The following is a 24,153-nucleotide window of genomic DNA, read 5'->3' as shown; positions in this document are numbered from 1 at the left end:
ACACATGTGATAAAGGACTACTAGCAGAAAGGGCCCGTGCTAAGCAGGGGCAAATGGGAAGGCAAGGGAACAATTTTGAATAATTCTTTATTGAACAATTGGGAGATTAAAAATGAAAGAAAAAGTTAATATAATTTTCAATTAAAAATCTTACTTCAGCGATTTACACTAATTCTGTGGTACCTCATTTTTTGGGATAAATAACTCAATTTATTCATACTTGTTAAAGAATGGATACAAAAGAGAGCCCTTTAAAGTTTAAAATACCAATAAAGTCGGAGATGGCTCAATAATAAGACCATGTAACATGTCAAATATGTAAACATTTTTTTTACAATTAATAAAAAAAAAAGCATAGATGGTTATTAATTATCGGCCAATTCAGGATGACAAAACTTGTTTGTCTAATATGGTTTCAAGGTTCAGCCCTGTGATACTTTTGGCAACATCAATTGGATCAACATTTGTAAGATTGCAACAAATGGTTAATATAGGATTAGGTGGACCACAAAGTGGAGAGTGTTATTAAAAAATATAACGTTAGGCTACCAAATTAATAGCCACTATGTAGCATACAGCACCAACTATAGAAGGCTCTTAGGCCAAATTACATAGAACCAGAGCTACCTGAAGATGAACCCAATAAATAACCTAACAAATATGCAATATCCATTTTAACTAGAGATGTGGGCTGTGCTGTGCCAGCCCGTAGGTCATGTCTCCCTTTCTTAGGATATTTTGGGGGGTCGGCCCGGCATGACCCATGGCCCGAGCCCATGCGGGCCTGTGACGTGCCATGGGTTGGGCTGGTCCATGGGCTGATCTTTGGCCCAGGCCAGGCCTTGGACAGTTTGCACAACCGTATCAGGCCTGACACGGCCCACATGCTGTCGTGCTAGGCCGATCCAAATTTGTCTTGGGTCGCAGGTGGCACAGCCCAATTTACACCTCTAATTTTACCTGATTAGTAAATCATCTAAATAGTAATACACACTCTCCAAGAAATACTTTATAGATATCGTAAGGGAAATAATATGAAAAGTCTAATCATATAATTGACTAAGTATACCCTTACTGTTTGAAAATTGACTAAAGTTACCCTTACTGTTTCTGACAATTGACTAATACTTCCCTTACCGTTAGTGTCCGTTAACAAAAAGACTAAAAAGACTATTTTACCCTTTATTCTTCTTCAAATTTTCAAAATAAAACAGAAAAAATGGAAAAGAGATGTCGGTTCATCAAAATCCTAACCTTTCAAACCTAGAAACTCCACTCTATGGTAAATTGAAAAGAACTACTATTTAATGGCTTAAAACATAAGAGCATAATTTACCACTCTTATGCTACCGGTTCATGTTACCGAAGACCCAACTTTGGATTTTGGTGGAAAAGGTGAGACGAGGAGAAGTTGGGAAAGAGCTCGACTGTTAATTGAGTGTGCCAATAGAAAATGTTGCAATAGGATTTGTTGATGAGCTTAGTTTCAAGAAGTAAGGGTGGACACCATCAAAAGGTAGGTGGAAGATTTGGGCGTGGCAGTAGAAGAGGAAACTAAACTCATTTTGAAAAGAAGTAGTGTCTATGATAACAGATTTAGTGACGAGAAAAGAAGCTAACCCGATTTCAATAGATCAAAATTATGTTTTCAAAGTTGGAAGTTCATAAAAATAATAGATCTTCTCTGCAACCAATCAACGCAAGCTAGTAGTATCAAACACTCACAAAATGCGACATTAACATGCGTATGGTTTCTGCATCGGGTGAAACCAGATACCATTAGGTGAGAGTAGTGGGTAGAAAAAACTCAGGATTGATTGTAGTAACTAAGCAAACAGGATTGGTCGTACGACTTTCTCTCTCTGGAGCTGGGGCTGACCTGAACAGAAGAATAATTCATGTTCTTCTGCTATATTTTCAAGACTCCAACCAAATCTCTCATGTTTTCCAATTAGACTCCATTCTTCCGATTGCCACTTGCCCGAAGTTTCAGAGCAGAGTTAATCTTCGACCAACTTTCCGGCAATGCTGATCTCTCGTCATCTTTTTCTTCTTTTGGTTCTTCACTCAGCTGCTCTGGTCACTTATCAGCTTTCTGGCTAATCTCACTAAGCAAGAGGGTTCGGAGTTGGGTTTTATTTTGAAAATTCTTTTCAAACTCAGTGCTGGTGCCGGAGACGCTATTCTGAACCAGCGAACCAGCCGTTATGTGGATGCTCATTCCAAACCTTGGGAGACGCTGGCCATCCAATGAGATATTCCCTACTGGTGTTGGTGTTGGTGCTAAAGGGGACAATGAGATATTCCTTTGGAGCTGGTGTCTGTGTTAGAAGTTATAATAAGGGTAAGTTGGGTATTTTTTGAAGTTATAACAGTCACATGATACACATTTGAATGGTTTATAACAGAACATTAATGGTGAGGGAAGTATTGGTCAATTGTTAGCAACAGTAGGGGTAGCATTAGTCAATTTTTAAACAGTAAGGGTACACTTAGTCAATTAACTAAAGTAGTTTAAGAAATTTACCCTTAACCAAAATAAGATCTTCATCATCAGATACTAGTGGTTCTATAGGCCTTTTTCCCACAAGCCACTATAAACATAAAAGCATGGTTTTCAAAACCGGACTGGACCGGAGCCAGTCAAGTGACCAGTTCCATTTTTCCCCAAAACCGGATTTTTACCAAAAAAACGTTGATTTGGTCAACAAATCACTGACCCGGGTGTTTGAATCATTCAACAGTTTTGACCATTTTTTATTTTTATAATTTTAAATTTTTTTTTGTCTGAATAGGCCAATCGTTCGGTTCAAACAGTCGGACCATTCGACCTGGGATTTGTGCTTGGAGTCGGTTTACTAGTTCTAGAGATTTCTAGTGGAAGATAACCTAGTGTCCTCATCACATGTGTTGTTTGAGGATCGATCTGTGATCATATAACCTTGAGAGCCCGAAATCCCCTAACCTACCATTAAATTCTCTATCTATCTAATAAGACATTGTCGGATTTTACATCTCTGTGAACAACAATCTTCTCCCAATTTTTATGTAGGTAAAATAGTGTGGACACTATCCCTTTGATGATTCGTACACTAACATAAGCTCTCCTTTACGCCAACAATAGCCTATAAGAGTTATACTAAGTTCTAGTGTCGCAATTGAGCAATGGTAACAATCTCAGCAATGAATTCTCTCATTCCTTGCCTTGATTGACATACTTTCTTCATTACAAACTTTCACCTAGGAAATGAGTACCGAAACCCCTTGCAATTCCTGATTCAGTGTTGGCCACAGCCCACAGGGCAAGGAACTATTCAAATCTCTTTTTTTCTCCTCCTCTAGCTATTGTATATAAAATTAAAAAAGAAAAAATAAAAAAAAGCCACCGGTATTCGAACCTCTCTATTTTCTCCCTCCTTTTCACATTTCTTATTATACTCAAATGAAAGACAAAAAGGAAAAAACAGTTAAAAAAATATTTCGTGATTGCATTTTATTCCATGTTGTCCGATGATAACATGCCAGTCTTTCAAATGGTTGTTTGAAGGCTTTAAATTACTTTTGAAAATTTAAATAAGAGTATATTTGTCAATTGTCAGAAAAGATAAGATACTTTAAGATGTCATATAACTTAACTTATTCTAAGACAATAACATATAAGTGTTAATTTAAAGAAGAGTATTATATATAACTTATTTTATATTATAAGTGTTATATTTATAAAATATAACTTAAAATAACATATAAGAAAAGAAGGCTTGAAATATAAAATCCTCCCCTGTATTTTCAGTCTAATAAAACCCTGTCCTAACATTTTGAGAAAAGGTGATCCAAGCCTCCCCACTAAAAAATAGTATTTTACGTGAAAGATTTATATTGGCCTATACGTGTATCTTTCATAGCATAAGCCTTGAGGCATGACACGTATGCCTGGTCTAACAAGGCTCTGAACCTCAAACCAAGACCCTGATGCCTAAACCCTTGTCACGGCATATGTTTTATGACTCGAGGCTTTTTTTTTTTCTTTTTTGGTATTCGGTGCTATGTATCATTAATAACTTCCTTTTGAGTCTTTTTTCCCAAAGTATTGGTTGTGGGATTTGATTTTATATCAATACTGGAACAAACCAGATAGTACACCAAGGAGACAGTCCTCGTTGGTTCATGGCTCAAGACTTCAGCCTTCAAAACCATGACTCAAGAGTGTGTTTGATAAGACTGCAAATGTAGAACCAAAATATATTTGGAAGTGGGTAATATCTTTCTGTACACGGTACTGAAATTCCTGATTCAGTGTTGGCCACAGGCCAAGGAACTATTCAAATCTCTTTTTTTCTCCTCCCCTAGGCATTGCATAAAAAAAAAAACACTAGTATTCGAATCTCTCTATATTTCGATTGGTGATTGTATTTTACTCCATCTTGTCTGGTGATAACATGCCAGAAGGCTTTAGACTATTTTTGAAAATTTAGAGATGAATGAAGGGTAAAATAATTTTTTTCACATTTCTGTTAATGAACGTTAGTAGTAAGAAAGGATTTGTCAATTATCAGAAAACTTAAGGGTACTTTAAAATAATGTATATTATATGTCATATAACTTATTTTAAGGTGATTCAAGCCTCCCCACTAAAAAATAGCATTTTACGTGAAAGATTAAGGGTCTGTTCGTTTCCTCTTATCTTTTATCTCTTAAAGTGCAACCATACAACTTTTTATTTTTTAATTAAATCTCCAAAAAGACAAACAAAAACTCTTATATATGGGGTTAAAACGGATATTTGATAATTTTCAAAATTCAGAATAGCATTCTCCGTATTCAAAATTCAAAGAAAAGAAAAATTCATCGATACCAATATACCATGACTGCCAGCTTTGATCTGAGGCAGCAGTCTTTAGTCTGCCCCCTAAACCTCTGCTGGCTTAGGTCAAGCCGCCAGTTTAGACATAAAAGACTGTCGCCCTTAAAGGTTGATCCGAAACAGTTCAATCAACTCTAAAGCAGTGGTACTACATCAGAACCGCCGGCTTAGATCGTATTTGACCGCCGCCTTAGGTCAATCAAAATTCTACCTGCCCTTTTAGGTGGCAGTCTAAACCACCGGCTTAGGTTCTATTTGACCACCACCTTAGGCCAGTGAAAACTCTAGTTGACTTCTTAGGTGGCAGTCTAAGCTGCCGGCTAGGTCCTATTTGACCGTTACTATAGCTTGTTTATGGCTAAGCCGACAGTTGCATGACCGCCGGCTTTGATTTTTTTATTTTTACTAACTTAATTCCATGACAAATCTCAATTTAATACTTGTTTGATACAAATCTCATGACAATTGATACTGAGATACATAAAAAAATTTAAATAAAAAATGTAATTAAAACAAAAATCTATTAATTGAATTATTTATTATTATAATATCCAAAACAAATTGTTTAAATACAATATTCAATTGATGTATAAAAGTACAAGGAATTAAAAAAAATCCAATTTCCAAGATAAGGTAACATGTCTTCCAATGCAAATCCATTTAACATAATGGTTGAACCTGCAAACCATACCATATAAATTGTTAGGGAATGGATTATGTCTATCAATAAAAATTTGGTCAATGCTCAAAATACAAGATCAAGTAAAATGAAGTGAAAATCTTTAAAAGAATATTGTTTTCTCACTTTGTAAGGGCTAACTTTAGCCAACTTGGATGTTTGACACTTGAGCTGCAAAAGAATGTTGATTTAAGTTATTTATAACATCAAAATTTTGCAACTGATGACAATTCAACAAATGCAACTAATAAACAATTTAAAAAATGAATTGCACGGATAGAATGGGAAATGTTAATGAATTGAGGTGTTAAATCATCCTTGAAAAATTGAATAGAGCATTTCTAAGCATAAAAGGTTCTATTATCTGTGAGATCCTACAAATGTAAGTACAGATAGGGGATGCAGTTAGAGTTGAAATCCTAGGGTATTACAAGGGTTGAAGCTGGTCAAAAGAACCAAATTAACGAATAACATCATTGAAGGGGATTTAAAAGTGGTGGTAGAGTGGGTTTGTAATGAAGATGTCCTTGGTAGTACAGGCACATCATGAGGGAGATTCCCGAGCTAAAAAGGGACAGGTTTGTTGTTGTTCAGTGGACTTATAGAACTGCAATGGGCTGGCAGATGGTTAGCAAGGCAAGGGGTTGAAAGAGAGAATTTGGTTCTGGGGAATGGTTACGCAACTCATTCTCTGAGCCATTACACAACTCATTCAAAGGGGTCCAGCAAATTGGTTACCCAATTTAAAGAAACTTCACTGCATTAGAACCAGGCCCTCAGACCAAGCCCTTTCAAATTTTAACATATGCCTAACCCAGGCTTACCCAAGTTGCACCCCTTAGGCATTCAGTTCTATGCCATTCCTCCACCCACATCAATCCATTAACCTCCTTTTCTATTCTCCAAACTGCCATTCCACAAGTAAAAAGGGAACAAAGTAAAACTTGAAGCAAAAGTATTCCAACTTAATCATATCTATAAAGCCTTATTCCAACAGTAGTAGATTTAGATACACAAGTCCCGTTTCACTGATCTGATCTGTCAAGGGACAGCAATTTTTTATTGCAAATGACCAAAAGATATCTAACTAATTTATATGGAGGGCTTTGTATAAATCATGTTAACTCAGCCCTATTATAAATTCTTATGTATAATTTGGCCCCATATCTTGTGTTAATTCAAGACACGAAATTTGTCAATGGCTACTTCATGGATTTCTGCAAAAATCAGGTATAGATACTTGATAGCAGCAAGAGCTCCTCTATGTGTGTGCTTGTGTGGCTCAAGCAAGCAATTTTTGCTTTTCTTTTATATCTAGTAACAGGGTGGGGTGGGGCCTCTCTTTTAAACCACAATGAGATTTCATTCTTATTCCTAGTGAGCTTTGAATTAAGTCTTTGTTGTATAACCATACGCTTGCTGTTTGTTTATAACTCGTAGATGATTCTTTAATTTATAAATGGTAATGGGACTATAAAAATAGGGATAAACAATCCCTAAAATATATAGAAAGTTTAATGAGACTGATAAAAAAAAAAACATGAATATAAACAGCATTAAAATCACTGTAGATGATTGTTATAAAGACTTAACATGTTTTACAGGTAACAAAGCATAAGTGTTCTCATAAAAACTAGATGAGAATAAAGTACCTGTTCAACCAAGTTTAAAACAACCAAGACAGCTGGCTCTTGCAAATAGCGCTTCTTAGCAGCAAGAGAGATGACATGGTTGATGAATTCCTTGACAAGAGGAGTATTTTTATTGGAAACCCACTCTTGAGCTATTCACGCAGATCGGACAAGAGAGCCATAAGCAAATAGACGACCTAAAAGACAATCCCTTGCTTCCTGAAATTGCACAAAGAAGGAACTGAAAAATATCACACGCAGAGAGTGGCAACCATATACCAGTATTCTTCAAAGCATGATTTAGCATGCACTTGCCTGACCCTTCATTGAAGAAGAGACCTCTAACAAATTAACTATTAGTTTCATCAAAGACTCCACTCTAATGCTAGGAATAGCATCAACTACAACAGTCAACCCCAATGCAAACCCTTGTCTCGCACACTACAGAAACATCACAATGTTGACAACATGTCTTAAGTCAGCTTCTGAAATTGCACAAATAAGTGGGCTGGTTATAACAATATTTCAGTAAATCAGCATAACCAATTAGAACCCCAAAGAAAGACATAAAATGAAAAAATTGCAAAAATGTATTACAGTTTCAACATGCCATATGTATCTCAACCAATCATGCTAGATATCTGCCACTAGTGAACAATCAGTAACCATTAGATTAGTTTCTAGTATAATCTCCAACTAGAGAGCATATTCAGCTTAATACAACTTGCTTAAATCATACTACTTAAGGAGACGTTGCATAGTTGCATGTACATTGTGAAAAAAACATAACCGTCCACGTTTGACAGCCTGTGCTGTCCACAGGGCTATGTTTGCATGACATGTTAATCCACACAAACTCCATGTAATGGACTAATGGTAAAGGCACTGGATGCATGGCTGTGGGCTTATGTTTCACACAGAGAGCCTATGGAAAGCCCAGGCTGTCAAACATGGACAGCCAAATGTAGCAGCAAGCATTAGTAAAGGAGGCAAATAGAAGAGGGGCCCAAACATTCAAATAGAATCAGGAGCAGGTAAGTTGTACTAGACTGCCACACTATCTCAAGATACCCCACTGGAAAATAAAGAAGCTCCACTTCTACCTCAGGAAGAAGTGGAAGCTCCATAATCGTTCCACATGAGCCATGATTTTAGACCCACTCACACACAACCACACATTCTAACAAAATAACCCTGTGCCCCAATCTAGCAGAAGAAGGGATGGATAATTGGATCTTTATAAAATGGAAATTCGCTGCTTTTTGCAGGCATGCATATTAGAACATGCCATACTTAAAGACAGCAAATTTCTGCATTTATCCCATGGACAAATAGTACGCCACTTTATGACATATCATTTTGAATCCAGATAAACTAGTAAATTTCAAAGCATTTTATGGCAACACAGTTCACATGGGGTGTGGTGACTTTTCCGTGCAACAATCACCATGAACTTTGGAGCTCACTTCCAATCTAGGAACTTGCAGTCAGAGGCTCTTTCCAAAACTGTTGACAAAAGGGGCAGTTGTTTTAGCAAAAGTAACCTCAATGATTTGACCCAGTTCAATGTTCAGAACTTGGTTGAATTGTGATTCGCTGACACCATCCCTGATTTGGTATCTCAATTCCTTTTTGTTCCCCACATTTGATTAGATCTCTAACAAGACTGTGTATGTCACAACAAGCTAAGAAGTTCACAACAGCTCAACGTTCAACCTTTGATGATTGAACAAATTTCTGCTCACAAACAGGTTAGCATCAGAACCATGATTTGGTATTTCAATTCCTATTTCTTTCTACTTATCCACTGTTAAAGTCTTCTCAAGCAAGACCAGGGCCTCCACAATGGGTAGAATGGAGCTAGCTTAAATCTTACTACTTAAAATGCTGAAACCATGTTCCCTTTTCAGCATCCTATTATAAGAGGAGCTATAAGAACTGGACCTTGTCTCAAAGGAGATCAAAGCTTTGAGATTTAAAGCTTGTTTATAATATACAAGTGTGTCATCCAATAATTTTACACACACACCCCATTATTTGGTTTTATGGTAAAATCTTGGGCTGACAAGAGTGAGAACATGGATTTCAAGTGACCACTTTGGGCTAAAAAAAATGCCACAAAGCTAGATCTGTATCCAGTCTACCATGTATGTATGTATGTATGTATGTATGTGTGCACTTAGGAATACCAGTCCACAAAGCCTAGATCTGTACTGCTACCAGATGTATCAGCAATTCACATGTTTATGCATCTGATTTGGTAGCAGATTTGGAATCCCTGTATGTAGAATGTAGCTTCTAAATTTTCATGGTCCTTCCATCTACTCTCTAGGCTCGAAAAGTCTCCTACCTTAAAGCCTTATAGTAGGGCCAATATCTCTGCCCCTTGTTGCTGTATTCTCACCATCTGAGCCTGAAATGTAGCAATCAGATCTTTCATTGTTCCCTTGAAGGCTCTCCCCATCCTTGGGGGTCAGGTTATAATGGAGCAGCCATGAATGTTTAACATTTTTCACTGAATACTGCTATCATTCTGTTGTTCCTTGTAAATCAATCCAAATTGTTCAATTGATACAAACTCAGGATAATGGAAAAAGGAAAGTTCCAAATAAAAGATTGTAAATGGACCACTCTTATAAAGTTTTTCCTCACAGACATTAGTTCTGGTACAGTCATTTGATAGCCATACTTCAAGTTCAAGTATGCTGTGACCGCAGTTAGAGTCAGTGATTGAACTGTCTACCTACAAAGTTGAGTTGATCAACCATTTCTTTCTATCGCTTAACCTCTTTGTAGGATCTTATCAGCTACTACTTGTTAAACTTCTAATGTGATTGGTATTTTTAAAGTACTGTGGTCCGGAATCACCATTTTTTTCCCTTTCTTTTTTCCTGTTTTAACTTCAAAATTTTCAGGGAAAAGTGAAACAAATTGTTGGATCTACCCCCCGGGATTTGAAAGAGGACAAGTCAAGTCTTATAACAAATTTTGAATCAAATAAGTCAGCAGCAGAATATGCAAACCTGTACAAACAGGATGGACTTACAGGTGGTAATGTAATAATGTTGGGAGCAGATGCATTGAGTATGTCAGCAGCAATTGAGGCTTTGCATGCCTATCCGGGTAAGATGATGATTACTATCTACTTCTGATGAATGACTGAATTCCCCTCCCTCATCTAATTCTCTCATATGGTTGAGGTGCTATCGCATGGTATTCTGTCTTTGACTTGGAAGTCCTGTTGTTGCGAAGAACTGTACTTATTTATTGAAATTTTGGTGTGTGAGAGATTAACCCAGGTTGATACTGGACAGCAGCTACTTCATATTATGTGTGTGTGTGCGTTTTCTTCTTTTTGTTAAGTACTTAATTACTGTATATGGAATACAGTAATTTTGGTGTGTGAGAGATTAATCCAGGCTGATTTTTATGGCATTATGTTTTCAAAGATGGACAAATGGACCTTGAAAAGCTCAAAGATGTTGTACGTATTGTTGGCAAACAAAGACTTGTATTGGATCTAAGCTGCAGAAAGAAGGTATGCAAATTCTACCTTTAAAACCACACACAAACACATGTCTGAAGCCAAAGGAGTTCCTGTATCCACTTAAATTTTGACACAATCAGGTAAGCGTTCAAATACGGAGGCATTGCCACAATGCACCTTAACCTTCCGGTTGTTCACCTCAATGTCCTGAAAAATTTTAGGACATTAAACTAGGAAATACAGAGACAGATTAATGCCTTAATAAATAGACTTAATGAATAAGTACCAATATTAGGAATAGGGGACAAAGACAAAATTTAAGGGAAAAAGAATGGAAGGAAAAAAGAAAAAATCTACTTGTAAGAGAGAATCAAAAGGTAACGATGCATATAAATCAACTAATGATAAATTCTTAAAAAAAAAAAATCTCTAGAAACTAAACTAACAAAATAGATGGACTACAGGGAAATCTCTTTTGGACCTTCCTAATCTGGTACTAGTCTTGAATTGAATTTTGAGCTAACTAGAGCAATTTGTTCTTGCTTGAAATCTTAAAAAAAAAAGGAATAAATAACAGCAGCAACAAAATACAAACAAACGATAGCAATACACAATAGCAGCAGGAGTCGGACAAACAGAGAGAGGGAGAGAGATAGGAAAAGAACAAAGAGTCGGACAGACAGAGAGAGGGGTTAGAGTTAAAGTCAGTTTTGCTTTACCGGCAGTAGCAGCAGGAGAAAGGGAAGCGCCGAGATCAGCCATGTCGAATCCATCCATGTTATTACTCGTAATGGCAAGTGGAAGGCGTAATATCAACAAAAAACCCTCGAGAGTTTAGAGAGAAAAAAGAGGGAATCAAAAACACTAGAGATCAGTACCAGCAACAGCAGTAGAAAGACGAGGGAAAGGAGATAGAGGACGTGAGTTGCGGAAACAAAAGGAAGATCAAACACGGGAATCCAAAGGTTTTGGCATTTTAGGTTTTAGACCGGCTCAAATCCGGTTCAAACAATAAAGCCTCGTGCCAGGTGCCAAAGACCGCCGCACAGCTTTTGTTTTTCTTTAATTTAGGGCCCCGTTTGGGGTGTTTTTTTAGAAGATCTTCTTCTAAAGAGCACCGGCTCTAAACCACCGCCTTATACTGTAATTATTACACTTTTAGAAGCCTTGAGGCATATCTTTCCTAGCATAAGCCTTGAGGCATGACACGTATGCCTAGTCTAACAAGGGTCAGAGCCTCAAACCAAGACCCTGATGCTTAAACCATTGTCACAGCATATGCTTCATAACTCTTTCCTTTTCTTTGGTATTCACTGCTATGCACCATTAATAACTTCCCCTTGGCCCCTTTTTCCCAAATTGCTAGTTGCGGGACTTGATTCCATATCAACGTTAGAACAAACCAATTAACACACCAACGAACCAGTCCTTATTGGTTCATGGCTCAAGAGTTGAGCCTTCAAAACCATGACTCAAGAGTGTGTTTGGTAAGACTGCAAATGTAGAACCAAAATATATTTGTAATCCAATTCAGTTTTGCAATTGTTTGATAAGAATAAGACGTCGCTTTTGCATTTAAAACGAAAGTCAAAATTGATCAATGTAAAATAGGTATTGATGATGCACAATCCGGCCGGTCTTAGCCGTCAACGATCTTGCCTTTGAACTGAGTGGTAGGGGACCTGAAACGGAGGAGGTGAAGAAGCTCCGGGGAGAACCCGGCGTAAGGGCTCCGAAGCTCAAGTTAGAATCTTTCAAAGGCAAGATAAGCCAGACAGCGCAAAGTTAGCATACCTCATTCTTGGGGGGTAGGGAGCCTTTTATAACCACCTCGCGCACACACTTCCAGGCTTCTGTCAGATCGGGCATGATTATCTCTGAGCTCCTGCTAGTTCGGATGTCATCCCCTCTAGCCGGACAGAACCGCCACTGCTCCTTTTGTCGGAGCCGTCTCTGCGGCTGGTAACGACGGTGGCAGGTGGAGGTGGCAGGAGGCCGTTTGAAGTGCGGCTGTCAGGCGTCAGATCCCAAATCAGTCAGGTGCGCCGACCTTGGATACGGACGTCCTCGGTGTCAGGTACGTTTGGTCAGTTTGGTGTTTCGGAAGCGAAGTGCTGGAGTGGCGAGCGAGATGTCTTGAGTTCGGTTCGGGGAGTGTTCCGAGCTGCCATGGGCCAGCTCGGGTCACGGCTTCGTGAGGCTTAGGACCCGAGATAGTTCGGGCTCCTTGCAGGGAGCTCGGGTTTTTAGTAGGGAGCTCGGGTTCTTAATAGGGAGCTCGGACTCCTAGTAGGGAGCTCGGGCTCCTAGTAGGGAATCCGGTCTGGTGGAGTTCAGGCTCAGTAGCAAGCTTGGACTTACTTTCGGTGCTCGTTTTGGGCGTTCTGCTGCCCCGAGTTGCTTGCTTTTGCCACGTGTCGGGTGATTGTGAGGTCGGGCCAAATTTCCCTTCATCAATTGCCCCCCACTCCCTGCGACAAGGGTCCTATTCTTGGCGCGGGGAATTCGTAAGGTAGCAGGAGGATTTTGGTCCGTACTGAGGGCGCTCGCTTTAATTTGATTTTCAAAAAAGGCGCGGGTTTGGGAGACGTGATGGTGGACGTTCGGGAGTCGTGCTGCAGATGCTTTTATTGCGAGGAGACGTGCGCTGACACCCTGTCAGTTTCGAGAAGATGCGTGCCGATGCCCCGTCATCTTTGACAGGACGTGCGCGACGCCTCGTCAGTTTCGGAAAGACGTGCGCTGGTCGGCTTCGGAAGACGTGCGGTTAGTGCGGCTGTGGGCCGTTGGATTGGCTTCAATCTGGGCCGTCGCTTTCCGGCCGCTGTGGATATAAATAGCGAGGGGGGCCCAGTCCTTGCTACTATACCTCTTGAGCTCACGCCTAAGTTTCAGTTCGCGTCCAGGCTCTTCAGCTCGCGTCCCAGGTTCCTTTCTTGTTCGAGCTTTCGTGGTCTACTTCAGTCTTTTTCTCGGGTGAGTGCTCTTAGAATCTCGTTCCATTCCCTGATGTCTAGTTCGGAGGGTTCAGACAGTTCAAGCGGGTCTGATGCAGGTTCTACGAACCAATTTGCGTCCCCCGGTAGTTCAAGTGAGCCCGATGTAGGTCCTGAGGAAGAGGTTGAACCTACAGGCCGAGGTGCCTCGGGTAGGTTGGCGTCCACCTCCCGTCTTGGCCGGGCTTTAGATTAGTTCGGCCCTTCGACTATGACGCCTGAGGGACTTCAATCCCTCATAGACTACTACAACTTGCCCGGGGAGCACGCCTACTTCATCCCTACGGGTAGCTTCCCTTGGGAACACGGTCCTGATGAGATCATGATTTTCCGGGAGCAGCCCACTGCGGGGCTGCGGCTGCCTTTTCATCCTCTTCTCGTCGAGGTTCTAAACCACTTCGGTGTGACGGTCAGCCAGCTTCACCCGAACTCCATTAGGAATTTGGTGGGGATGATTTCCTTATTCTGTGACGAGAACTTTCCTTTGGATTTGGAGATTTTTTTCCTCTATTTTAATGCTGAAAAAGCAAGCGGGTCCCCTTCCTGGGCATAGGCGGGCATACTACCTGTCTCCTCGCCCAGGCTTCAAGCTCTTACACGGACTCCCTAATAAGGTCCCGACGTGGAAGCGGGACTATTTCGGGGTGCGAAGTGCGCTGGGGTGGCCGTTTTAGACCGGCTGGGGGATGGCCGCTCCCGACTCCGGCGTCACACTCGATAAAGAGACGGCGAAGGGCCTTTGGCAATGGGCGCGGCTTGGGCTGGAGTGTCAACGGTATCTGACGGAGGCCAAGCTTATTGCTGCTGGCCTGAGTTCGGGTAGGTTCTTCCCCTAGTGATCCTATCTTGCTCTTCTTTTACTTGTTTTACTGATGCCGAACTCCTTTTCGTAGGTACGATGGACTCTCGAGGGACCCGAGGTGGGCACTTTTTCTAGGGCATGAAGAGGAGAAAATGGGTGGCTAAGTGAGCTCGCGCCGAGCCACCCCAGGGTGCGAAGCCCGAGGTACCGGAATACCCGGTGGAGGATCAGCCTATGGAGCCCGAGATGGTTCCTCCTATGCAGGAACCGGCGGGGGCTCCCGCTTACTCCGAGTCTGCCCATACGCGAGCTGGGCCGTCGGGCTCGGAGGCCCCGGGGGACTTCAAGAGTGTGCTGTCACCTATTCACATTCTTCAACGGAGTAAGGAGGCCATGTTTCCCGAGGAAGTTGCGGCATGGACCGAGCTCCCTCTGCACCAAGTGGCCTGCCGTGTCGTTACCCAAGCCATGGTGGTAAATGCTCCCTTCTTTAGAGTTCTTCGGTCTTTATTCTTCTATTCGTTCCTTTGATCCCTTGTTTCCCTTTGGTAGGTGAATTCTTCTATTCACGCCTTGGCGAACTAGGTGGAGAGGTGCTCGAGGCAGGCACGAGCTACCGAGGAGGTTGCTCGCCTCGCGCGGTCTAGGCAGGCGAGGTCTCAGAGAGATGCTGAGGCCATGGGAGTGGTGGTGAAGCATATGGCGGAATTAAAGCTGGACCTGCAGCATCAGGTCGAGTATCTTCAAGAGGATATCAGGGAGAGGACTCAGATCTTCTTTCAAGGCATCGAAGACGCGAAGAAAAAAGCTGTTAGTGATTATATTGCTTCGCCGGATTTCGATGATCTGATGGTGGATTCCTACAGGAGGGGTTTCATGCTAAGCCGGTGGATGATCCGGAATACGTACCCCGAGCTCGATACCAGCGCCATATCCACTTTGCGCATTACTCAAGAGATGGCTAATGCTGCGGATGCCGAACCAGACTCCGAGGGGGAGGCAGGTCCTTCGGGTGTTGTCGAAGTGACTTCTGATAATGATGAAGTAGCCCCTAACTTGTAAAAGATGAAGTGGCTTTTGCTCTCTTTTTTTTTTTGAATGTACACCTTTATCTGAAATGAAATGGCTTTTTTGTTCAAGTGCTGGTTGTCCTGTCTTCGAGCTGCGTTTTTTGCCGAACTGACCATTTCGGTCCTTTAGTTCATTTTTTACCTCGGCTTCGGGGTACTTGCCTTGGTGGTTTATAGGTAGTATCTTCTTAAGTTGACGACGTTGCATGCTCGGGGTACTTGTTTTCCTTCTAGTGTTTTGAGCTCGTATGCCCCCCCACCGAGTGCTTTCTTTACTCTGTAGGGTCCTTCCCAATTTGGTCCAACTTTCCCTACGCCGGGTTCAGGCACCATGACTTTACGGAGAACCAGGTCGCCGACGCGGAAGTTCCTCTTCTTTACTCGCGCGTTATAATACCGAACTACCTTTTGCTGGTAGGCCACAGTTCGGATGTGCGCGAGGTCTCTCACTTCGTCCAGTAGGTCGAGGTTGGTGTGTAACTCGCCCTCGTTTGTCTGTTCGTCGTATGCTTCTAGTCGCAGCGTGGGTACTTCGATTTCTGCCGGGATCACCGCCTCGATGCCGTAGGTGAGGTTAAAGGGGGTCTCTCCTGTGGCAGTTTTTTCCGTGGTTCGGTGAGCCCATAGAACACTTGGTAGTTCGTCTGCCCACAAACCTTTGGCTCGGTCTAATCGTGCTTTCAATCCGTGGAGGATGGCTCTGTTCATTACTTCTGTTTGGCCATTTGCCTGCGGGTGTGCGACCGACGTGAAGTTCTGACTAATTCCCATACTTTGGCACCATTCTTGGAACTTGATATCCTCGAACTGTTTGTCGTTGTCGGAGATCAGTACCCGAGGTAGCCCGAAGCGACATACAATGTTCTTCCAAAAGAAGTTATGTATGTTTCGGGCTGTAACTATTGTCAGGGGTTCAGCTTCTATCCACTTTGTGAAGTAATCTACTGTCACTACTAGGAATTTTCTCCCGCCTATCACTGGTGGGAATGGCCCCAAGAGGTCGATGCCCCATTGGGCGAAGGGCCATGGACTGGTGAGGTATTTGAGGTCGGTAGCGGACTGATGGTGGATATTGGCATGCTTCTGACACTTGTCGCATTTTCTGACGAGCTCGATTGCCTCTGTCTTCATCGTTGGCTAGTAGTATCCTTAGCGAAGTGCTTTTTGGGCGATGGCTCTGCCCCCCAGGTGTCCGCCGCACAAGCCTTCATGAGTGTCGCGGAGTACCAGCCCGGCTTCGGCTGGGCGCAAGCATCGCAGGTGGGGAGCGTGTAGGATCGTCGGTACAACCTTTCGTCTATCATGACGTATTTGGCTGCCTAGCGCTACACCCTCTTGGCTGCGTTGCGGTCCGCGGGGAGGGTTCCGTCTAGCAGGAAGCTCGCGAGTGGGTCGATCTAGCTCGGCTCTGCTTCAGTGACGGGAGCGACCCCTTCTGCCCTGCCGAGAATGCTGGACCGAGGTAAGTCCTCTACGTACACGGTTCTCCTCGCGTTGTGGCTCGTGCTAGCTAGTCGGGACAGGGCGTCGGCCTCAGCGTTCTCCGACCTCGGGATTTGCTTGATGAAGTGTGACTGGAAGTTGAGCAGAGTCTCCTTTACCTTTGCCAAATATGCAATCATTGTGAGCTCGCGCGCTTCGTATTCGCCTGTAACTTGGTTGACCACGAGCTGGGAATCACTACAGATAACTATGTGCTTTGCTCCAACCTTGTGCGCTAGGTTTAGCCTGGCTATCAGTGCCTCGTACTCCGCCTCGTTGTTGGATGTCGCAAACTCAAAGCGTAGTGCGTATTCCAGCTTTGTTCCGCTCGGGCCGCGTAGCACTATTCCAGCCCCGCTGCCTTGCTGGTTCGAGTAGCCATCTACGTGAAGGATCCAGGGCTCCTCATCCCAGTTCGCGCTTGGTCTAACCAGGAGGGATGCTACACTGGCTGCTACTTCACGGGGTTCGGACTCGTTTGACTTGGGAGCTCTGAGCTCGCCTGAACTGGGGATCTCGGGCTCGACCGGCTCAGGGGCTTCGAGGCTAAATGTGCATTCTGCGATAAAATCTGCCAAGGCTTGGGCCTTAATGGCAGTTCTTGGCTTGTACTGGAGATCGTAGTCGCTGAGTTCGATGGCCCACTTCGTCAGTCGGCCGGAAACCTCGGGTTTGAGTAAAACTTGTCTCAGAGGTTTGTCGGTCAGGACGATGACGGTCTGAGCCTGGAAGTACGAGCGGAGTTTCCGTGCTACTATCACCAGTGCATACGCTAGCTTTTCTATCTGCGGGTACCTTGTCTCTGCTCCCTGCAAGATTTTACTAACATAATATATTGGCCGTTGGATCCGGTCTGCTTCCTTTACTAGTACCGAATTGACCACCTCGTCGCTAGCCGAGATGTACAGTTCTAAGACTTCGCCTTCCTCGGGCCGAGCTAAGGTTGGCAAACTGGCGAGGTAACCTTTTAGCTCGTCAAACGCGAGCTGGCAGTCTTGGGTCCACTCGAACCCTTTGCCTTTGATTGTTTTGAAGAAGGGTAGGCAGCGATCTGCTGACTTGGACATGAAGCGGCTTAGAGCGGCTATGCGGCCGTTTAGCCTCTGAACTTCTTTTACTTTCCGAGGCGGTCTCATATCTATGATGACTTTTATCTTGTCTGGGTTGGCCTCGATACCACGCCGATTGACAACGTAGCCTAGGAATTTGCCCGAGGTGACGCCAAAGACACATTTGTTGGGGTTCAATTTCATGCTAAACTGACGTAGGATTTCGAAGACAGAAACCAAGTCTTTTATTAGCTCTTGTGAAAACCGTGTCTTGACAATCATGTCGTCTACATAACACTCTATCTTCGTGCCAATCAGGGGTCGAAATAGCCTATTTACAAGTCTTTGGAAGGTTGCCCCGGCATTTTTTAATCCGAAGGGCATGACCTTGTAACAGTACAGACCGAACTCGGTTATGAAGCTGGTTTTTTCCACATTGGACTGGTCCATCCGGATTTGGTTGTAGCCTGAGTAGGCATCCAGGAAGCTTAGCAATTCATGTCCCGAGGTCGCGTCCACTAGGCAGTCGATCCTGGGGAGGGGGAAGCAGTCTTCGGGCAAGCTCGGTTCAGGTCGGTGTAGTTGACGCACATGCGCCACTTGCCGTTCGCCTTTTTCACCAACACAGGGTTGGCCACCCAACTCGGGTAATGGACTTCCCTTATGAAGTCTGCCGCGAGGAGCTTCTCGACTTCCTCGTCGACCGCCTTCCAGCGTTCTGGGGCTAAGTTCCGTTTCTTCTGTCTAACGGGTCTAACTAAAGGGTCGGTGTTAAGTTTGTGAGTTATAAGGCCAGGGTCAATACCGGGCATATCGACCACGGACCATGCAAAAATATCTAAATTTCGAAGTAAAAAACTTACCAGTTCGGTCCGTAAGGGTTCTTTGACAGAAGCACCGATCTGGAGTGTGCGAGCTGGGTCCGTAGGCGAGGTTGGAATCGCGATTGTTTCCTCTGTGGGCGAGGCTCGTTCCTCGCCTTGTTCCGCGGAACGCTCCAGATCGAGGTCGCCGGCTGCCTTGGTCTTTCCCTTTAGGGCGGCACCGTAGCACTTGTGGGACTCGAGCTGGTCGCCCCGCGCTACCCCCACACCGAAGTCCGTAGGGAACTTCATGGCCAAATAGTAGGTGGAGACCACCGCTCGTAGGATATGCGTGATTGGCCGCCCTATTATGGCATTGTATGGGGAGGGGGTCGCGACCACCAGGAAGTCGTGGTTGAGTCTGACCGCATAAGGCCACGTGCCGACTTCCACAGGTACCGTTATTTTTTCGAGGGGCCTGACTTCCTCTCCGCTGAAGCCCACCAGGGGAGTGTTTGCGGGCTTCAGTTCGCTCTTCGGCAGTTGTAGCTGATCAAACGCTGATTTGAAGAGGATGTCCGCCGAGCTGCCCGAATCTACAAGTACGCGTCTGACCTCGAAGTCGCTGATCCTTAGTTTAATGACAAGCGCGTCATCGTGGGGGTAGCGAACTCCTCGCGCGTCGTCTTCCGTGAAGAGGATTGGTTCTTCGGTCTTTGGCCTTTTCGGAGGGTTCTGCTCCTCGAGGACCGCTTCGCGAACTGAAGTCCGGGCTGCTGTCGAGGTACACCCTGCTACCACCGAACCTCCCACAATTACATGGATGGTTCCCCGAATTGGCCTCTCTATCGGAGGCTGTCGCTGCAACGGTTCGGCAGGCCTGCTGCTAGATTCGGGGGCGTCCTTTTCGTGCTCGCCCGGCCGATCTGCTTTATTGTTATTATTGTTGTGCTGTACAAAGTTTCTCAAGTATCCGCGACGGATGAGCCTCTCTATTTCGTCTCGGAGATTATTGCACTGCTCGGTACTGTGACCATGGTCCCTATGGAAACTACAATACAAATTCTTGTTTCTTTCGTTCGGATTTCCCTTTAGGCGAGGTGGCCATTTCATGTACGGGGCGTCCTTGATTGTCATTAAGATCTCGGTCCGCCTTGTGTTCAGTGGCGTGTAATCCGTCCGAACTGGTAGGGGAGCTCGGAACGACTGGTTCGGTTTTGGGTCCCGGGCCGGGTTTTTCCGGTCGACTGAGTTAGAGGGCTCGCCATCCCTCTTTCTTTTCTCGTTTCCGCCCTCGGTTCGTTGGTTGATTTCTTCCTCCATCCTCATGAACTTGTCTGCGAGCTTGAGAAATTCGGCCACGGTCGCGGGCTGGTTAGCTACCATGTGCCATTTGAACTCTTTGTGCGTCACCCCTCTTTTTGCTGCCGCGAGCTGCACCGCGGGGTCTAACCGCGGTATCTGTAAGCATGCTTCATTGAATCGTTTGATGTAGCCCCGTATGGGTTCTCCTTCCCTTTGTACTACCCCGAAGATGCTTTCCTCTGCTCTAGGGTACCGTTTGCTGGTGACAAAGTGTGCAGTGAAGACCTGCACGAACTGAGCCCAACACTTTATTGACCCGGGGGCCAGGTTCCTGTACCAAGTGCGGGCTACCCCCTTGAGGGTGGTGGTGAAAGCCACGCACATGCATGATTCGCTGGCTCTGGCGAGGTGCATTTGGGACTGGAAAGCGTCAACGTGGTCGTTGGGGTCGAAGGACCCGTCATACTTGTCTAGAGGTGGGAGCTTGAAATCTCTGGGCAAGGGGACTACCAGGAGTTCTGACGCGGGGGGGGGGGGGGGGAAGGAACTGAGAGAATCGGGGCAACTCCTACCTCGTCCGAGCTCGTCTCGCCTTTGCCTCTGAGCTCTAACAGGACGCGGGTGGCGGTTCGTCGACTTCGCCGGCGCCTTCGCTGTTGAGTGCGCCTTGTACTGGCGCTGCTGGCCTCCGTGTTGCCGAGCTCGATGGGCCCGGAATGCTGGTAGTCCGCTGCTGCCAGTGCGCCGAATCGGTTTTCCGTGAGTGGGAACTCCGGTTTGGAGCCCCGAGGTGCCGATCTCGCGGGCGAGGTTCTCGACCCGCCTGCGAGCTGCGAGGCGGGGATGACTTTTCTCTCTCTTCGGCCTGGGGACGAGGCCTGGCTGTTTGGGGGGTTCTGGGGCCTGGAGGCCTTTCCTTGGTGGGGGCGCCCATCCTGCGGAGAGGCCTTGACCGGCTTCGGAGCAGGGTGCCGAGGTGGAAGTAGTGGTTGGTTCGGTGGCAGTTGGGGGAACTGCTGTTGATAGTGATACTGGGAGAGGTTGTGCAACACTTGGTGCTGGTGAAGCTGGTGTTGCTGGAACTGTTGCATCTGGGCTTGCATTGCCCGCATGCACTGCATCAGGTCGTCCAACCGGTTTTGGCTAGCTGCCAGGGGGACGGTGGTTGGTTCAGCGAAGGTAGTCTCGATGGGGGGAGGAAAGGGGATGTTTGTGGCAGGAAGGTTTACAGGCGCCACTGCTTGTGGCGTATTCAGATTGGGAATTCCGTCCACCGAGAGGGGGATGGTGAACTGCCCAACGCATACCACGGGAACTTGAGGCTGTTCCCCGGTGGTGTTTGTCTCTGTGCCGCGTCCGGCGTTGTTGGAAGAGGCCATGAGTGTTGAGTTTTTCAAAGAAGAAGAAAGGGGTATGAGAGTTTGGAGGGAGGCCTTTTGTAGCGTTTCCCACAGACGGCGCCAATTGATGATGCACAATCCGGCCGGTCTTAGCTGTCAACGATCTTGCCTCTGAACTGAGTGGCAGGGGACCTGAAACGGAGGGGGTGAAGAAGCTCCGGGGAGAACCCAGCGTAAGGGCTCCGAAGCTCAAGTTAGAATCTTTCAAAGGCAAGATAAGCTAGATAGCGCAAAGTTAGCATACCTCGTTCTTGGGGGGTAGGGAGCCTTTTATAACCACCTCGTGCACTCACTTCCAGGCTTCTGTCAGATCGGGCATGATTATCTCTGAGCTCCTACCAATTCGGATGTCATCCCCTCTGGCCGGACAGAACCGCCACTGCTCCTTTTGTCGGAGCCGTCTCTGTGGCTGGTAACGACGGTGGCAGGAGGCCGTTTGAAGTGCGGCTGTCAGGCGTCAGATCCCAAATCAGTCAGGTGCGCCGCCCTTGGATACGGACGTCCTCAGTGTCAGGTACGTTTGGTTAGTCTGGTGTTTCGGAAGCGAAGTGCCGGAGTGGCGAGCGAGATGTCTTGAGTTCGGTTCGGGGAGTGTTCCGAGCTGCCATGGGCCAGCTCGGGTCACGGCTTCGTTAGGCTTAGGACCCGAAATAGTTCGGGCTCCTTGTTGGGAGCTCGGGTTCTTAGTAGGGAGCTCGGGTTCTTAATAGGGAGCTCGAACTCCCAGTAGGGAGCTCGGGTTCTCGGTAGGGAGCTCGGGCTCCTAGTAGGGAATCCGGTCTAGTGGAGTTCAGGCTCAGTAGCGAGCTTGAACTTACTTTCGGTGCTCGTTTTGGGCGTTCTGCTGCCCCGAGTTGCTTGCTTTTGCCACGTGTCGGGTGATTGCGAGGTCAGGCCAAATTTTCCTTCATCAGGTATGTTTCAGTCTTAAAATCCTTGTTTGTACCCATATGACAACTAAAACACCATACAAAATTTATCATGCAAAACCAAACCAAATTTGCATTCATACGTTTTTTTTGGCCAAATTTGCATTTATGTCAATACATATGCCTTTTACACTCTTACCCAAAGCAGCGGAAAAAGAAAATGTTTAAGTAAATATAGGTAGTTGAGTAGCCTGAGTAGGCATGTCTAAAGATCCTGATTAGAATCAGAGTGATAATCCATTCTATGGAATTAGCCAGATCCTAAGCTTGCAAACGATAAGTGATCAGCAATTCAGCATGCCCCATGAGGTTTTCCAAATGAATAACAGGGGCTACGACCAAATAATAGAAAATGTTGAGTTGCAGCTCATGAACTGCAAAAAGCATTTCAATGGTTGAATATGTAATCCAAAAACTCTTTTTTTTTTCCAGTGGCAATTTCTTAATTCTGGGGTATTCAATTCTGTACCAACTTAGTTCAATTAGATAAAGAGTCGATCTAGTTTAAAAGTGTCATCAAAGGACCCTTACACTTTTAGAAAAGTTAATCACATCAGACTATTGCCGCATAAGTTACAAATTTTAATCCTGAGTGGAACTGACTCACATTGAAGTCCTTGTGACACATATAGGGAAACAAATAAATCTTTCTGTTTAAGAGACAGAAACCTATTTCTGCCATACAATCAGTTTTTCAATCATGTCACAAGATCTAAAAAGGTTTAATGATTTTTTTCCTGATCTGATTACACAGACAACCTCTAGAGAAGCAAAACCCAAAACTCACACTTTACAAAGATAAGGAGTGAGCCTGGACCAAACTCACTACTCAATAGGAATCATCACCTCATTTCTCCTCAAAGGAGGCAAAGTCCAAGGTGGATTATACCTTGCTAGCAAGAACTTCCCTGTAATCTTATACCCATCTCTCTCCAAGCTTTGCTTTAGCTTCTCCACTTTCTCCTCCACCACCTTATCTGTTGCCATTCCTGAAAACTTCACCACCCCGTACTTCCTCTCCCCTTCCTCCTTGATCACCACCCTCTCGTCAGTTGGCTTCGGAGCCTCCTCTGCCTTGGTGTACTTGGACGGCAACACGAATTGCATCGCCACCATCTTCTTTTCACCGTCTCCACCGTTCTTGGTGACGACCGGTGCTGTCATGGCAATCTTCTCAGCAGTGGTTTCCGAAGTTTGGGTTATAACGGGAGCTGTCATTGCAATCTTTTCAGGCTTTGTGTTCTGTGGTTTGCCCAAAGCGCCAATGTAGTTGGCTAAAACAGTGAAGCCGCCGTCAGGGTTCCCTCGAAATTCCGACGGGTCGTAAGTCACTTCTGCCACCACTGAGGAAGAGTACTTCCGAATTTCATAGTCTGTGGAGGATTGGAGAACTTCAAATTTCGGTGTTTCCACAGTGATTTTCCCAAAGACCAAACCCATCTTTCTTATTGAAATCGAAGAAGTAGAGTGAAGAGAGAACGGGGCACTTGAATTGAAAGCGAGCTTTTTAAGAAACAGAATGACTTTCTACGTGTGGATTGAAATTTGAGATTGCCGCAGCAGTACAGAAGCTGAAAGAGCGGTGGAGTGTCTGGTCTTTATAAAGAGGGAGTGACGGAGAAGATGAGATTTCCTGGTCGGTTTCTTGGGATTCAAGTA

At 44.8% G+C, this 24,153-nt stretch overlaps 1 protein-coding gene and 1 long non-coding RNA gene across 9 annotated transcripts; both read right to left on the bottom strand.

Annotated features, from left to right (window-relative positions):
- Positions 1 to 5,384: 5,384 nt before the first annotated feature.
- LOC104601175 (uncharacterized) lies at positions 5,385 to 11,634 on the bottom strand. 8 transcript variants are annotated; one of them, XR_016082102.1, is made up of 7 exons: positions 11,378 to 11,631; positions 10,725 to 10,865; positions 10,218 to 10,425; positions 7,483 to 7,656; positions 7,193 to 7,386; positions 5,667 to 5,711; positions 5,385 to 5,539 (listed from the first exon to the last, which is right to left on the bottom strand). It is a non-coding gene; the product is annotated as an uncharacterized LOC104601175 (long non-coding RNA). The 8 variants fall into 8 exon arrangements; XR_016082103.1 differs by having other exon boundaries at positions 7,483 to 7,612; XR_016082100.1 differs by having other exon boundaries at positions 7,193 to 7,656; positions 11,378 to 11,634.
- Positions 11,635 to 23,121: 11,487 nt separating this feature from the next.
- SOUL-1 (SOUL heme-binding family protein) lies at positions 23,122 to 24,153 on the bottom strand. The gene has a single exon (XM_010264417.3). It carries the CDS (start codon positions 23,932 to 23,934, stop codon positions 23,320 to 23,322), a length of 615 nt encoding a protein of 204 aa, XP_010262719.1. The 5' UTR covers positions 23,935 to 24,153; the 3' UTR covers positions 23,122 to 23,319.

This window comes from Nelumbo nucifera, chromosome 2 (genome assembly GCF_055504915.1).
Source record: "Nelumbo nucifera cultivar China Antique chromosome 2, China Antique-T2T, whole genome shotgun sequence".
NCBI lineage: Eukaryota > Viridiplantae > Streptophyta > Magnoliopsida > Proteales > Nelumbonaceae > Nelumbo > Nelumbo nucifera.
The sequence above is the reverse complement of the archived record's forward strand: the minus strand, read 5'-3'. Positions and strand labels throughout refer to the sequence as shown.